The sequence below is a fragment of the Lutjanus erythropterus genome, chromosome 1, assembly GCF_056507025.1.
Source record: "Lutjanus erythropterus isolate fLutEry1 chromosome 1, fLutEry1.hap2, whole genome shotgun sequence".
In the NCBI taxonomy this organism is placed as follows: Eukaryota; Metazoa; Chordata; class Actinopteri; order Lutjaniformes; family Lutjanidae; genus Lutjanus; species Lutjanus erythropterus.
Genome location: NC_139317.1, coordinates 17,447,984 through 17,464,270, shown reverse-complemented (window position 1 = coordinate 17,464,270; position 16,287 = coordinate 17,447,984). Strand labels below are relative to the sequence as shown.

Sequence of the window (16,287 nt, the reverse complement as noted above, 5' to 3'; positions counted from 1 at the left end):
GAAAAGCTGCCGAGATGCGTTCAGCGACGGTACGAACATTTACAGTCAGTAACATTTTATTTATTTATTATCTTTATTTATATATATTTTTTACTTTTTCCCCACAACATCAAAACGGACGAACTGATATTTTGTTTCTGCAATTTATTATATATTTTTTTCTTACTTTGAGTCTTAAATAAAGTTTGAAAGTTTATTATAATTATTATTATTATTATTATTATTATTATTATTATTATTATTATTATTCTTTTTGTTGTTGTTGTTGTTGATGATGATGTTATTATTATTGTTTTGTTCATTACAAAATAAAATGAAGACTGAACAAAAATAACAATTGGAAAACAAAATTTCTATGAGGAGAGAGATTCAAATAAATTACACAGTGTGATATTTGATTTTGTCCATATTGCCCAGCCCTGTGTTATATTTTATTAATTTCATTACATTTTCTTTCTTGTATTTTTTGTTTATATGTCAGGTGCTCTTATTGTGACAAGTGCTTTTACTGCTGATTTTTTGTTTGCATCCAACACACTTCATTGTATTGTTGATCCTTTGTTAACACATATGACCAATAAAACATGAAATGGAAGTTAAATACAAAATGAATTAATAAGCTGACATATCAGTAACATTGTATGGTAAAGACAAATGTAACAATACAACAAATTCATATAAAAAGACCTTTTTCACAGCAGGCATTTTGACCTTTCTTCACAGGAAAAACACAAGTAGAATTAATAACATTAATGATGGCTCAGATTTACTGAAAATAAATTTGATGTTAGGCAGATTATTAAACATGCCACAGTTGCTATATAACTATTGTAATAACATATTATCGACTCAGTCTAAATGTGTTGAGAAATGTCTAACAACTTTTTCGCCTCGCTGGATGGTCTTGAACGCACCCCTGCATCACCTGCAACCACCAGGAGTTTTCAGTGCAAATGGGCGGCGTTTCGTACTGGATAAGGAAGCGACAACGCCACCATTCAAGCCATATTTTTCTCCTGTCAGTGCGGTGCCGCCCGAGCACCATGGGTATATTAATGTTTGGCTGTATATACATGTCGTGTCCGCTGTTTTTGGAGTAGTGGCGCTTGCCTCCTGGTGGTGATTCGGCCTGTCGTCCTGACCGCTGTCTGTAGCGGTAGGTGTGCTTTGCTAACGGGGCAGCTCCGGGAGAAACTCGGGAGGGAGTCGGTGCGCAGAGAGCATCATCTCAAGGGAGGAGAGGCCGGGTGGAAACTAACTGCTAGGTGCTTTTATTTCAGAGAGATTGTTATAACAGTGCAGCTTATTGAACACACCATCAATAAACCATTCTGTAGACTTACTGAAAAGATAGCTTAGCGTTTGTTAGCTTGCTAGCATTGGCATTACTGGAGAAGTCTGTTGAAGCTAACGTTAGCTTAGCTAGTTGGCCCAGAAGCTACCTACTCAATTAAAAACCAACACGACTTGCACGCATGCTTAATCTAAATTAACCTACCAACAAAATAGCCCACCTTCAAACAGCCAGTGGTGATCAGTAAACTTTGTTTTGCAACCGCTGTTAGATTCAGCCTGGGTGGTACAAGCTAGCTAACGATAGCTAACGTCATTAGCTATCACCACTTGAGCAACGCTACATGAGAGTGTGTCAGCTAATGTTTTCCAAAATTGTTGAAAAGTAACTCGACCTAGACTCAGAATGAATACTTATTTATTAACAGGTCTAATTTCGCTTCAAGACATTACACAGCAAATTCTAGTAAGGATGTGAATAACAGTATGGTAGGGAAGGAGTTAACAAGTCGGACTTTTTAAGAACTGTAATATTTATTGCTAAGGAATTTAAATTGAACTATCAATTTAAATATTTAAAGCCATAAGTATTTCTTTTGTTCAAGTGTCACACACCCCCTGTGTCCAGCCCATACAGTATGTAGGGTGTATAACTCTTGCATTACATACAAGAAATAATAAAACACACATACAAAAAAGTAAACACAATACAGCATGGGCTATATCCATAAGTGACAGAATTAGAGATCCAGCGATTAGCTGATAATTTGATTAGTCAATCATATTCAGTTAATCTTGTCAGTCATTTGACTGTTGGTTGGACTAAAGAAGCCATTTAAATTTTGGATTCTGACAAATTGTGATGACAATTTTTCATTTTTCATGTCCATTTTTGACGTTTTATGTACTAAACAATTATGCAATTAACAATAATGAAAATATTTCTTAGTTGTAGCCCTAGCCATGACATATAAGATAACATCTTATTAAATGTTGACAGCAAGTGTACAACAAACCCTTAGCTGAGTCATATGCCTGAAATGTAAACATGGGCTGTAATCTACTAGACATCTGTCACGTTGAACAGACCGATAAGTCTGGCAGATTTTCAGAAAACATTTAATTAAAAGTTCATGACAGATTGCACAGAATATAACCTTTAAGGTTTCTAACAAGTATTTTCTTTTTATTAATATGATGATTAATTGTTGGGTTTATAAAATGTCAGTCTGTGTCTGTCACAGTTCAAGGTGTTTGATCCAACTAACACTCAAAAACCTTAGGATGTTGGGAATGTTTTACATTTTCAAGCCCACTTGTGTTGTTATTCAGAGGTAACCCAATCAGAATCGAAGAAAAATCTGACCTGGCTAAAAGCAGTAAAGATGCAGAGTTTGTTGTGAATGAGGTGACACGCCTAGTGCTGCCAGTGGATTAATAATGTATCACAGAAAATGTTTTGCTGTGTAATCTGTCTGCAGTTTTGTTGACGCCCGTCTGTTTTGTATCATCTAGTGTAGATGCCGTGGCCGAGATGAGTGTGAAGGCTTTTGAGCTTGTCCCCGCTGTGGAGCGAGATCTCCTCATGGGTGACAAGGCTCGCATCAACATAGAGTGCATTGAATGTTGTGGAAAGCACTTGTATTTGGGAACCAATGACTGCTTCATCCACCACTTCCTGCTGGACGAGGTCACTTCAGCAAAAGGAAAACTGACTTACTCGGCTCAGAAGCTGCTGCACAAATATCTGGGCCTGAAGAAACCAGTCGCTGAGCTTCGTGCTGCCTCTGCTTTGGAGCGTCTGATTGTGCTCTGTGATGGAGTAGTGTTCCTTGTTGACATGGTGACACTGGAGAATGTGCCCTCGGCGGCAGGAGGTGGAGCGAAGATCAGAGGCGTGACGGCGTTCTGTATTAATGAGAACCCGGTGAACGGTGATCCGTTCTGTGTGGAGATGGGTGTGCTCTCCTCCAAGCGGCGGACAGTGCAGATTTTCATGGTGTATGAGGACAGAGTGCAGCTGGTCAAAGAAGTGAGCACTCCTGAGCAGCCTTGTGCTGTCAGTCTGGATGGTTACTTCCTGTGTCTGGCACTCGCCACACAGTACATGATTCTGAACTACAACACAGGAGCCTCCCAGGACCTCTTCCCTTACAACAGCGAGGAGAGGAGACCCATTGTGAAGAGGATTGGAAGGGAGGAGTTCCTGTTAGCAGCACCTGGTGGTCTGGGTAAGTCGAGACAAAAACAGGGTATCTGGAGGTCTTTCAAAGTCTTAAAATGAAGTTATTTAAAAGTCTCAGCTTTATTTACAAAGGTCTTCATTATTTTTTCTTGTCTACTATAGACGCTAACAATAGTTAAAAGTCTTTTTGTATGTGGTTGTGGGCTGTTGGTTGGGATGGGTGTTGTTGGGATTTATTGATACATAAATCGATACTAATACTGCTTATCAATGCCGATACTTATACTCTTATCAGAAACTTGATTATTTTTTCATTTTTTCAAATGGTAAGTCTATCCATCAGTCTTTATATGGGCTTGTAGAAACAGCAGTCGTTAATTTCATTCTATTTGGCATTATAAAAAGTCTTTTATTTCCTCCCTAGATTTGATTGTGTAACCATCTTTAACAGTTTCAGGTGTATTCTATTTTAGTGTTCAGATACAGTCTAAAATGCTGGACTGGCAAGTATGTAAGTCTCTGCATGGATCTGATATCACTTAATTTATTAACCCTAAAACAGGACCCTGCTACTTCCAAGTAGTGTACTACTAGTGTTTTTTTACCTGTCCCAGGCCATACAACAATGATAACAATCATATCACATCCATCCAGGGTTAGTATTACACAGTTTGGTATTAACTGATCCGCAAAGTCCAGGTATTGGTATCAGGAGGGGAAAAAAACAGTGTTTGGACAACTCTATTAAATTTTTTACCATTATTTAATATACTGTTTTTTGGATCAATGTACAGTATTTATCATGGAGTCTATTAATTTTCAAAACTTTTTGCAGCCCATAATTGTTACATTTAATAAACAATTGTCTTGACTTAAGACATATTCCAGTTAATCCTCAACATTGTCTCCCCGCATCTTCCACCAGGAATGTTTGCCAATGCAGAGGGGGTCTCTCAACGGGCTCCAGTCAACTGGTCGGAGAGTGTGATTGGTGCAGCTGTGTGTTTTCCGTACGTGGTGGCTTTGGATGAGAGCTTCATCACCATCCACAGCATGTTGGACCAACAGCTGAAACAGACCCTTTCCTTCAGGGACGGACACATTCTGCAAGACTTTGAAGGTATCCTCACATATTTTCATGTGTCTAATAAATGTCTATGTCTAATAAAGCCACCTATTTATCAAAAAATTAGAAGATGGATTGATTATCTAGTTGAAGCTGCATTTATGCAATTTTTAGCACTGTGCTCCTGTAACATTGTCCGATTTATGGGCAACAATAGGAATCAAAATGCAGCAGAACCAGTGACATTTTCTTCACATACATTTTCTTCCATGTTAATAAAAACCCTGAGGTGCCTACATTAACCTACAATGACCACAACCTGTCAACCGATAATTCAATCTGAGATTTTGGTGTATAGAGGCTAATGTAGGATTGAATCTCTAGACTGAAGCAGATATGTGGAACAGGCTACAGAGGTCTCATTTCTGAATCCCACACCCTCAGGTTGTAGCCCAAAACAGACACTGACTCAAATGACATTGAGTCAATTTCTCAGACTTTATCCAGTTCCCTCTGACATCACAACAAAAGACTTCAAACATGCTTTTCACACAGCCACTGGTACACCCCACTCGGGATTTCGTAGACCAGTTGAATATCAAAACCACTGTGCATTGTTGTAGATTACTCGTTGATCTGCACAAATTTAAGGTATTTAGAGAAGAAAACATTATTGCTCTCATTGCAAAAAAGCAGATATGTTACTGCAGTTAGATAGTATCTTCAGCTCAGATGAGCTTGCTGGGGGTTTTGTCCAATCAGATTGTTGCTCATTGGTTAACATACACTTAGAGCTAATCGAGAACTCTGCTATTTCACCTACCACAAGCTGCTCCTGCCTACACTAGTTAATCCATTACTGACTGTATTTGAGACTGTTTTGACAAGAACCGATCATTGTTATTAGGTGAAAAAAATATATGATACATCTCCCGCGACTTGTCGACTACTTTTTGAGAGTAGTTGGCAGTAGTTGTGAATGCCATACTCCCTAGGACTCAAAAACAGACTTTGATGTGTAAAATCAGTAAAGTTAAACCCTTAAATTTGTTAGTCCTATAAAAAAAACCATGTCTTTAACTGTCAAGTGCTTCCTCTGTGCACACAGTTTCCTGAAAAGTAAGCCTTGGTTATTAAAACTTCAGCGATAGAAGGAGTCATTGCTTGCTGGGCTGAAAAACTAAAACCTTTTAGCAAAATCTTTAATTAAAGTGGCTGAAAGATGTGTAGAGCTGAACACTGGGGCCTTGATTCTTAATGGGATTTTAAACACTAACAACATGTTCCTACTGCAGAGAATCTTTGGATTTTAGTATTATAGTCTGGGCACAAAGTGACTGGTAGATTGGATTCACTCACCTGCTAAAAAAACAATGGTACTCTATTCAGTGGCTGGTAAAATTTGAATGGTGGACAGAAATTTTAATTTTACACCCTGTTTATGGTTGCTCAGAAACTAAACCAAGTTTTGAGCTGAAGCTGCAAACTTTGTAAGAAAGTTTTGATGTTATTTGTTACATCTGTTTTGAAAACACATGAAAAACACACGAAGCTGTCTCTTTTCAGGACTAAAACCTGATTAAAGGATATTGTGAAAGGCGCAGGATTAAAATTAAAGCAGAGTCTGTTGGTTCTGTATAAACAGGACATGTTCTGACCTGTGAGTGTCATGTGTTTTAGGAAAGGTCATTTTGGCGTCCACTAAGGCTGTGTATGTCCTGGTTCCCCTGCCGCTGGAGAGACAGATCCAGGACTTACTGGCCAGTCACAGAGTGGAGGAGGCACTGATCCTCACAGAGGGAGCACAGAGAAATATTCCCAAAGACAAATTCCAGGTAATAAACTGTGTTCTTTTGACTTTTATGATATTTTGTGCATGATGGGCCTTACTCTGATAGTGATAACACCAGTGAAATGATAATAACTTTGCCTGCACTAAGGTAAGGTGTAAACTATTAATCTGAGCTGAGTGTCTTTTTCTAAACTAAGCATAATTGTCTCATGTTGTCACCTTCTGCATGTACAGATTTTGCACAAAAGAATCCTCCAGCAGGCCGGTTTCATACAGTTTGGTCAACTTCAGTTTCTAGAAGCAAAAGAACATTTCAGGTAAGAGTCTGAGTCACTGTTTGATGATTGTAGGATTTAAGTCTTGTGTTTGATAATTTTAGGATTAACTGTCTGTACCTTGAGTCTTACAGTTTCTGTTTAACTATCCTCACATACCAGTACATGTTGAACTGTGGCTGGTTAGAGTTGAAATAAATAAAAAAAAGACATGTTGGAATGAAGTGTCACAAACAGCAATCATGTTACCCATCAGGTCATCCAATTAATGTTTTCTAATTCCCATCTATCTGTCTTTTCTTAGCCTGTTAATTCCTTGTTACCCAAGCTTCTTTTCCACGGCAAAGACCTTTTGTAGAATAAATAAACTTTCAGGACTTTAGGAACACCACTTTTACTGAACAGCCAATTTTGGTTACTTGATCGAAGTTGCTATCCCATAAGTAGTCTAAACTGCTTCTAATCCGCACTTTAGTGCAACTCTGTGTAATTACTACTTCATGATTTTATAGATGACTCTGCCATGGAGGTAATGTTTTGATTCCTGTGTCTTTTCCTGTTTGAAAGTTTGGCCAAAGGCAAAGTAACTTCGGATTTGTTTTTGGCGTGAATCTGGATCCTTTATGAATTTAAAAATTTATTTTTAATTAGTAATGTGTATTTCTCTATTGTCTAGTATAAAGCTTTAACAAATGTTGAGATTTGCAGCTATTAAGTGTGTGCATTCTGTTGCTGTATTTATACTGCATGGTACAGCCTGACACGCTGGAAACAGTTCTTTTTTGTTTTTTCATTGTCAAAAGTTTTGAATATTTATTACCTAGCATTGTTATAGTGTCATTTCAGTCGAGGTTCCAAGAGAGCTGAGTGAAACACATCCTGCACACTGACCACAATTATTTTTATTCATTAAACCTAGTTTTTTAAAAATGGAAGCCCACAAAACAATGACATGGTCAACTGATGAACTGCAGACGTTTCTCTGTTTCGATGCCAATGAAAGGTTTTCAAAAAGAAAGGATTGTTCCTGTTTTTATGACAGGAGTTTCAAACAGTGTCACTATGACAGTCAGCTAAGAACCTGCCTACATCGAGTTAATACCAGCCACAGTGGAAAATGAAACTGAGAAAAGTACCTTGTGTCCAAAGTGCATTGAATCAAGCCAAGTTGTACCATGCAGTGAAAACCCATCATATGACTGTTCCTCTAGTTTCTGGCCTTTGTTTCTTGATTGCCTCAGTCCTTAGCATTTTTTTTTTTATCACCCTACCTTAATATTTGCAGGAAGGGTCAGCTGGATGTGCGGGAGCTGATATCTCTCTACCCATTGCTGCTGCCAGCCTCCTCTTCTTTCACACGCTGTCATCCTCCTCTCCATGAGTTCGCAGATCTCAACCATCTGGCTCAGGGTGACCAGGAAAAAGTCCTGCGATGCAAGAAATTCCTTATTAGTTACTTGGGAGAGGTAAATGGAGAAAAAAAAAAAGATTTATTTACACTTGTCAGAAGTTCTTGTCATACTGTATATGCATGATATACAGTTTTTCCTCATGTCCACTCACAGGTACGAAGCACAGAGGTGGTCAATGGCTGCAGAGAGGACGTGGACACTGCACTGTTAAAGCTGTATGCTGAGCAGGATCATGACAGCCTTCTAGACTTGCTGGCTTCAGACAATTCCTGCCTTCTAGCAGACAGCGTCCCCTGGCTGGAGAAATACCACAAGTGTGTATGATACCAATTATGGGTTTAAAGTTCTCTTTCTAAAAACAAGTTGCATTATAACACACACAGACATTTTTTACTTTTAATATTAAGATTTATCGGAAGGGACACACAAATGCAGTTAATATTTAACAGCATCAAAACTAATTAGATGTCACATTTTAATGTATGTAATAAAGCTGTTTGATATAGAGTAATTAGGGTAAATTCATAATCCCAGTTTGATCATGTCTCATGCTTAAAACTGCGGTAATTAGCAGAAATATGAACACTGTTGTGGACACTGTGGGAGTGTAATTTTAATTATTGCAGCCACAAAATTTGCAAATTCCTACAGGGACTGACTGAGACAGGACTTTGTTGGGTAAATTCTGTCCCTTGCCCCTCGCTCTTAATTACCAGCCCAAAGTTTTATTACTGTGTCCAGTTTAGTCAAGCCAATTTAATTACTTTGTACAAAATATAATCTGGAGGGAGGCTTTGCTTCATTCAGTCTTTTTTTCCCCTCTCCTCTTCTAGATATTTTGCACTCGGGCTGCTCTATCATTATAATGGTCAGGATTCAGCAGCACTTCAGGTATGTATGCCTAAAATGAGTCTATTATTGCTTCTCACAGTAAAATCAACACCAACATGATGGTGTTTAATGTATTCCCTTCATTTTTCTGACAGTTGTGGATTCGCGTCGTAGATGGGGATCTGCAGGATTCCACGAGATCTGACCTTTATGAGTACATCGTGGACTTTCTCTGCTCCTGTTCCAGTCTGGACCTTGTATGGAAATATGCAGACTGGGCCCTGCGGAGAGATCCCACTGTAGGTTACCAGGACTTTAGATGACCTCAAGAATACAACAGTGCTGTCAGGAAAAGTTTTTTTTTTTAATTTAAAAAAACATGATGTAAATAATCAGAAATAAGCGAAACAAAAACCAGAGCAAACAACACCACAGTCAGAGAAACCTTTACATGCTGATAAAGTTACAAACATACATTCTCTTAACTCATGTTAGGTGGCTTACAACCTAAATAAGTAACAAAACAATGAGAGAATAAATAAAATTGAACCTTATTCATATATATAAATTCATATTTATAAAAAGCCTGATGGCTTCTCAAGGTAATTACAAAAAGAAAATAATTTAATTCTACCCTTGCTGCTCTCTTCTGTAAAAACATTTTTTTTTACAACCTTCAGCTACATTTAATCTTTCCTACCTTCCCCTTTTTTGCCTTTTCTTCCTCTCCTCTGTATCCTTTCAATTTTTTTCCTTCCACAACAAATGTAAAACAAGAATAGTTTTTATCGTATACAAACACTCAGTCAGGCAGTTCCAAAGAGCCAGTAACAGCAGTAACAAAAAACATAAAATGACAATAACTGAAGAAAGAAGATAAAGAAAAATATATAAAAAGAAATACACTGCCTGGACAAAAAAAAAAAGTCACACACTCTAATATTTCGTTGGACTGCCTTTAGTGTTGATTACAGCACGCATTCTCCATGGCATTGTTTCAATAAGCTTATGCAATGTCACAACATTTATTTCTGTCCAGAGTTACATTAATTTTTCACCAAGATCTTGTATTAATGATGGGAGAGTCGGACCGCTGCATTAAGTCTTCTCCAGCACATCCCAAAGATTCTCAATGATGATGGTCAAAATGATGGTTCACCACTATCCTTCCAGGTTTTAATAATGTGTTGGACAGGCCAAGAATTTGACCCTTCTGAAACAGTAACATTTTTTCCAGAGGATATGTCTTCTGACATGGTTGTTTAAGAAATGAGAAGCTACTCACTGCATCAGTTAGGGTTAAATAACTTGTTATAAATAATTTACCTCTTTGCTTAGTTAAATCCAGGTGGTGATTTTTATTGGCCAGATAGTGTATAATAATGATAAGCAGCAAATAATATAGACAAAGAAAGTAAATAAGAGGGATAGTCTCTACAGATCATTAACTTGGCATCAAGTTATTTTTTTAACCGGTTTCACAGTGTAAACTAATTGAATATATATTTTTTTATTTTATTTTATCAAAATTTTAATTATTAATTAAAGAAGACTCTCCTTTGAATAATAGTGAGCCGGAGAGGGTTTGTTTTCATTAGTAGTCCCTGGTCAGATGATAAAGGCGCCATAAAAATCAAAAGAAAGGCATGTATAACCATAGTACATAAGCGTAATTATAGAATAGTTAAAACAAGCAGCAGTTCTCTTGTAGTTGTATTGGACCATTGAACAGACATGCAAAATAAGATGTCCATATGGCTGAAGAGTCAGCTTGCATTTCTCGCAAGCCATTTCTTCACTTCCTTATTAAATAAGGAAGGTACTTAGTTCTTACTGAACTCCTCATTTATACTGGAATTCAGCTCCGTTAACATGTGGTTTGATTTGGTTGATTTGGTTTTGCAGTACGTGGTCTTTTCTTGTGAAACTGTGGGTTTTTGGGTATCTTTATGTTCTGCATGTTTTCATCCTCATGTCATGTTATTGGCATCATTTTTAGCATCATTTCAACCTTGCCTTTCTTCTTTTGTTCATAGATAGGTGTCCACATCTTTACTAAGAGGCCTGGCAGTAAAGATCAGTCAGAATTGAACCGTGATGATGTCATCACATACCTGGGAAAACACAGCAAGGCGCTGCTTCTCTACTTGGAACACCTGGTGCTGGAGAGAAGGATACAGGTACAATAAAAGGATAAAATGACCAGCTGTTAATGACAAATGTGACAGAGTCAGGGATGGGCATCCTTAGGATTTTATTGATCCTACTTCTCATCAATAGCCCTTATTGGTTTGGTTCATTATTGACAGTGTTATCGATTCTTTGTCTTTATCAATTAATTGCTTTTTAAATATATTATTTTAAAAAATAGAATAAATTCAGAGCAGGATTAGATAAGATTGATTTTAGATTTTACATATAACTAAATGTTCCTAGAGAAGCAACAGCAATATTTAGAACAACAAAGTCACTTTATAAACTCAATATCTAATTAGAAAAAAATCTAAAATGTCAATAAGACCAATTAAATTTCTGATATCAAAATAGTGAGTGGAGTTAATAGAGAATGAAGAACACAGACATCAACCAGAGGAACAGAATCTGTGCTCGCCCCAGAGATGCTGTGTTGTAGTTGACCCAAATACTGACCTTCCTGCGGGGTACCAACTGTCATTAGAAGAAAGTCCCTGCAGTATCAGTTCTCCAAAGTACTGAATTGTATTCTCATCATGGAAATGTTTAGATTTACTGCAACTTCATTATTGACCACACTGTAAATATGAAACTGGTCACATGAGACACAGAGGGTCAGTGGTTAGCAGCGCTGTTCATTGACTTCCTCCTACAGTTTTGACCTGTGGGATACAGTAGGTGAATTAGGTAGCCTTTTAAAGTGTTTGTACAAACTCAATCTCCGTCTGGCTCCTCTCAGGAGTCCTGTTACACAAGTATGTGAGGAATGGATGAATGTTTGCATGAATTTTTAAAACTTCTTATAACAAAGATATTTTCACTCAGAACAGTGCTGTTTTTCAGCTGCACCATGCTTCACACTTAGAAGCTGCTCTGTACAATCGCAGTCCGATCTGTTGGTTACTGAGACACAGGCTGAGACACTCCACTGTACTAGTACTAGTAAATTGCAAGTTAATATCTGAATATTGCAGTTTGCAATGTAAACAGGATAACTGTTTTCTTAATGGAAAGTTAATTGAATTCATATTGTTTTCTTCCATGTTTGTGCATTCAGAAAGAGAAGTTCCACACACACCTGGCTGTTTTGTACCTGGAGAGGGTTTTGTCTTTGCTGTCGGAGTCGCCAGCAGATGAAGAGAAGCTCACCAGAGCGAGAGAGAGGCTCCAAGCCCTGCTCAGGGAGTCCAACCTATACCGTGTACAGTTTCTGTTAGGTGAGACACAAATCTGACGACACCACTACGCTTGAATGTCTTATTTTTTCAGATCTTTCTATTTTTGTGTAAACTTTGATGAATACTAATTTGCAGCATTTTAACGAACTCTTTGAAGATTTAAATAAGATTTGTTTAGTTGTAAAGACATTTCAGTTGTAGTACAGATGTATATGACAGATTGTGGCACCATAAATGCAGACTAAGGGCAGCTCCGAATGTAAGGATGATGATTCTCAGCACTTTGTTACAAAATGGCTGCAGGTTTTGACTCTGTCTGTTTGATGTCCTTCTGCTCTTATCAGGTAAGATGGAGAACTCTGAGCAACTGCTGCTAGAGCGTGCAACACTACATGGAAAACTAGAGGAGCATGATAAAGCATTGCACATATTGGTGCACAAGCTCAGAGACTTCCCGTCTGCAGAGGCCTTCTGTATGTGGGCCTCGTCTTCTCGGGATTCTGCTTACAGACAGCGGCTATTTCACCTGCTCTTGGGGGTTTATCTGGATGGGAACCAGACAGCAGCAGCAGGAGGTGGCGGTGGAGACCTGGAGATGGCAGCAGTGGACCTTCTAAATCGGCACGGCGAGGTGTTCGATGCAGTCCGCGTCCTGCGCATCCTCCCTGAGTCCTGGTCACTGCAGCTGCTGCGGCCTTTTCTGGGTCGAGCTGTCAGGGCCAGCATGCACGCCTGCCGCACCTCCCAGATTGCTCTCGGGCTGTCCTACTCTGAAAACCTTCAACTGCTGCACGACAGGGTGAGAAGCACACAACAAGAAAATCAAGAAAATGATAGAACAAACTACACAGCTATAGTTAAAGCTGGAGAAAAGAGACCTGAGTAAATCAATCAAATAATGAACAAATGAAGCACAGATGCAAATATTAGTCTATTTAATCAGTAGCTATTTTTGTTATCGGTGTTTGTATTATTTTTTTCCATAAGAAAAATGCTAAACATTTGCTGATTCCTGCCTCTGAAATGTGAGGATTTGATGCTTTTCATTATCACATGATAGTTAACTGAATATAATCGGGTTTTGGGCTGTTGGTCAGTTTTGCAAGACATTTCAATACATCTTCATAGACACGGACATTTCCTGACATTTTATTGACAGTTTAACCAGTAAATTAAGAAAGTAAGTGGTGTATTGATTGATAATGAAAATAATCATTAGTAGCATCCCTCAACTCGAACCATCTGTAAAATTTAAAATTCAGTTCAAATTTTAACTTCTGCATAAACTACTCAACTTAAGTCCTGGAGCTTTCACTCTTGCTATGAACTGAGATAGAAAAGTAGCAAGTATGTCCCAATAAGTATGTGGATCAGAATCCTTTCACAAATTCATAATTCTTGTTATGTTTTTCATCCATAGAACCATAGAACCTTAACCTATTGAGTGACTTATTGTTGTATCATTTATAAATCTTTTTTTTTAGTGCCTCCAAGGACAAAAAACCCAACAACATTGGATAAATGTCAGTAACCTCTAAAATTCTAAAGTGAAAATAAAAAATATTGCTTATATTTAATACATATTTATTGGTTCTCAGAGGGAAATTCACAAGCTACACAGCATTAAGTTAAGTAATATATAAAATAGGCTATACATAAATAAATAAAAATTAACTCCATATTTACCAGCTGTAGCGATGAACACCTGTTATGGTTTGTCTTCATGCTCATTACTACTTTAAGTGTTTGTAATTTTATGTCTTCTCTCCACAGCTGAAAGAGCGGAAGAAACCGATCTTTGTGTCCGATAAGAAGGGATGTCACCTGTGCCACAACACCTTCAGCGAGCCTGACGTGGTGTGTCTGCCAGGTGGAGTGCCCGTCCACACCCACTGTGTCGCCCAGAGAGTAAGAGACTCTCCCACAAAGAGACAGTTAACTAATAGCAGCAACCACACGTGAGACTTTACTCCTCAAACTACCATGTGATCTGTGATCAGAGGCACCAAACTAAAGCAGGACGTGCTGAGTTTTTGGATGGCAGAGGACTGTGGGGATAACAATAAGCACAGAACACCCGTCGCCATAGTAAAATCTACTATGGAGCTGATGAGAAACACAAAGAAAGCTGTGCAAGTGTGTATGTATGTGTGAGAGTGCAAGGGAGAAACAGATGATTTCATCTATTTATTCCTGTGCCGCAGTTACACCACACTTGCAGACTGCAAGTTTTTATAGAAGTAACAAAACAACAGCTAAGTCACCCAGCCCTTTAATCCATTTCAACATATTATTAAAGACAGGCTCCTGTGCTTATCTGTGGGTTCAGTGCTGTGCCGGTCATCGTCTTTGCTTGAACAGTTTTAAATTTGAGAAAGTGCTTGAACTACAGAACACACAATATTTGAAACCTGTTGCAAATATTTCTGAAGCATGCATAGTATTACCACTCTTACGGTTCTGGTCTAATCACCTCATATGGGTATTGTATTAATGTTGTCCTGACCTGCACATTGCAGTGTTAGGTTTTAATGTGAAATACTACAAAGACTCATCAGTACTGATGGCAACAGAGTCTTTTATGTCTGTCTTTTACTCTCTGAGATCTGTTCTCACTGCTGCTTTATTTTTCCCCCTCAGCCATAAGGGCAATGGATGTTAAATTCAGTGTTTCAGTTGGTGACAATAGTTTGATCATGGCACATTTTGATTTCCTGTGATCGAGGTTAGAGACATTGTTTCGGTGTATCATCTGTGTAGCAACAACAGTGCAAAACACTACATGAATTTATATATTGCTTCACTAATCATCAATAAGTTTAACTGGCGACTCCATACTCTGCATCAAGAACCAATCAGATTAATATGAAGCCCATTTCAAGCAGAGAAAGAAAAAAACATCTTCATGGCAAATCATAATTATAAGCTAAAAAAAATCAGAATCATCAGATTAAAAAGTTGAAATTATGAGCTAAAAAGTCAAAGTTGAGTTAAAGTCATAATTCTGAGAAAAAAAGAAGCAGAAATTGACATTAAATGTAAAAACGAGAGAAAAAATTTGAGATAATTTCTGACTTTTTTTTATCTCACAATTGACTATTTATCATGTAATTGACCTCTTATTTCATAATTATGACTTAAACTCATAATAATGATTAACCATTAACCATCTACTTCATAGACTGACCTTCTGTAAAGTGCAAAAATCAGCAACTACTGAGAGCGTCAGTAGAAACATTGCAACAGCTAATGTTATGGCTCAGATATAAGGGAGAAATACTGTACAAAGACTATCATAAAACCATGTGAAATTAAACTTAATCATTTTGGTCTGGTTTTGAGCAACAAATTAAATAAATCATGAAGGATCTTCACTGCCTGACTGCTGTCACAGATCCATTTTGTTTGTCTGGCTAAAGTCCATACAGTGATTGTATTATAGATGGTTAATTTGACTCCTACTTCACAGCACAAATGCCACAAAACAAATGTCAGTCCCAGTCAAAATGTGCTGTTGGCAAACTGCAGTAACATTTAGGAGGGCCACGTAGAATAAGGAGGTAATTTGCAATGATATGAAAAAACATTTGCGATTTTCATAAGTATGTTACAATAAAAGAGGAGATGATTGTAAGTCATCTGTTAATACTGTTTGGGGTTAATTCAGTTTTTTTTTCACAGCTTACATGTAAAACATGCAGTTACCATTTTCACCACAGGATGGCAGTAATGTTTAAAACATTTAAAACAAACAAAATGAACCACAGGTGGAACATTATGGTGATTACTTGGTATGGTATTCTTTACTGGTATTCTACTAAATGCCCTGCATATGTTTTTTAAATGGATAAATGTGAAAACCTGTTCCCATTTTTATTTCATCTACACCACACCACAATCCATTAACATGTATGCTGGTCCTGGTTAAAAGGACACATCATTGGAGTGAAAATGATAAATTATTCCATATTCAATGCTCTGACTGTGCAGCATTAGCATGAAACCTCCACATTAAACAGTTAATGTGGACAAGGATGACTTCCTGCAGTCCTAACAAAATTA

General features: G+C 37.7%; 1 protein-coding gene across 4 annotated transcripts; it reads left to right on the top strand.

Moving 5' to 3' along the window:
• Positions 1 to 923: 923 nt before the first annotated feature.
• Positions 924 to 14,799, top strand: tgfbrap1 (transforming growth factor, beta receptor associated protein 1). Of its 4 annotated transcripts, none has more exons than XM_084715149.1 (13): positions 924 to 1,156; positions 2,814 to 3,524; positions 4,404 to 4,598; positions 6,225 to 6,379; positions 6,571 to 6,653; positions 7,897 to 8,077; positions 8,177 to 8,337; positions 8,857 to 8,914; positions 9,010 to 9,153; positions 10,891 to 11,034; positions 12,105 to 12,264; positions 12,570 to 13,024; positions 13,999 to 14,799. In XM_084715149.1, the coding sequence occupies exons 2-13, from the start codon at positions 2,828 to 2,830 to the stop codon at positions 14,185 to 14,187; spliced, it is 2,622 nt and encodes an 873-aa protein (XP_084571275.1). In that variant the 5' UTR covers positions 924 to 1,156; positions 2,814 to 2,827; the 3' UTR covers positions 14,188 to 14,799. The 4 variants fall into 4 exon arrangements, with proteins under 4 accessions (XP_084571275.1, XP_084571266.1, XP_084571284.1 ...); XM_084715140.1 differs by having other exon boundaries at positions 2,809 to 3,524; XM_084715158.1 differs by having other exon boundaries at positions 924 to 1,265.
• Positions 14,800 to 16,287: the final 1,488 nt, after the last annotated feature.

Bases quoted from the DNA above. Each gene is read 5' to 3' on its own strand.
- tgfbrap1 (XM_084715149.1), top strand. From the start codon at position 2,828: ATGAGTGTGAAGGCTTTTGAGCTTGTCCCCGCTGTGGAGCGAGATCTC. The intron at 8,338-8,856 runs GTGTGTATGATA...CTCCTCTTCTAG, and splicing joins TGGCTGGAGAAATACCACAA to ATATTTTGCACTCGGGCTGC. The intron at 8,915-9,009 runs GTATGTATGCCT...TTTTTCTGACAG, and splicing joins AGGATTCAGCAGCACTTCAG to TTGTGGATTCGCGTCGTAGA.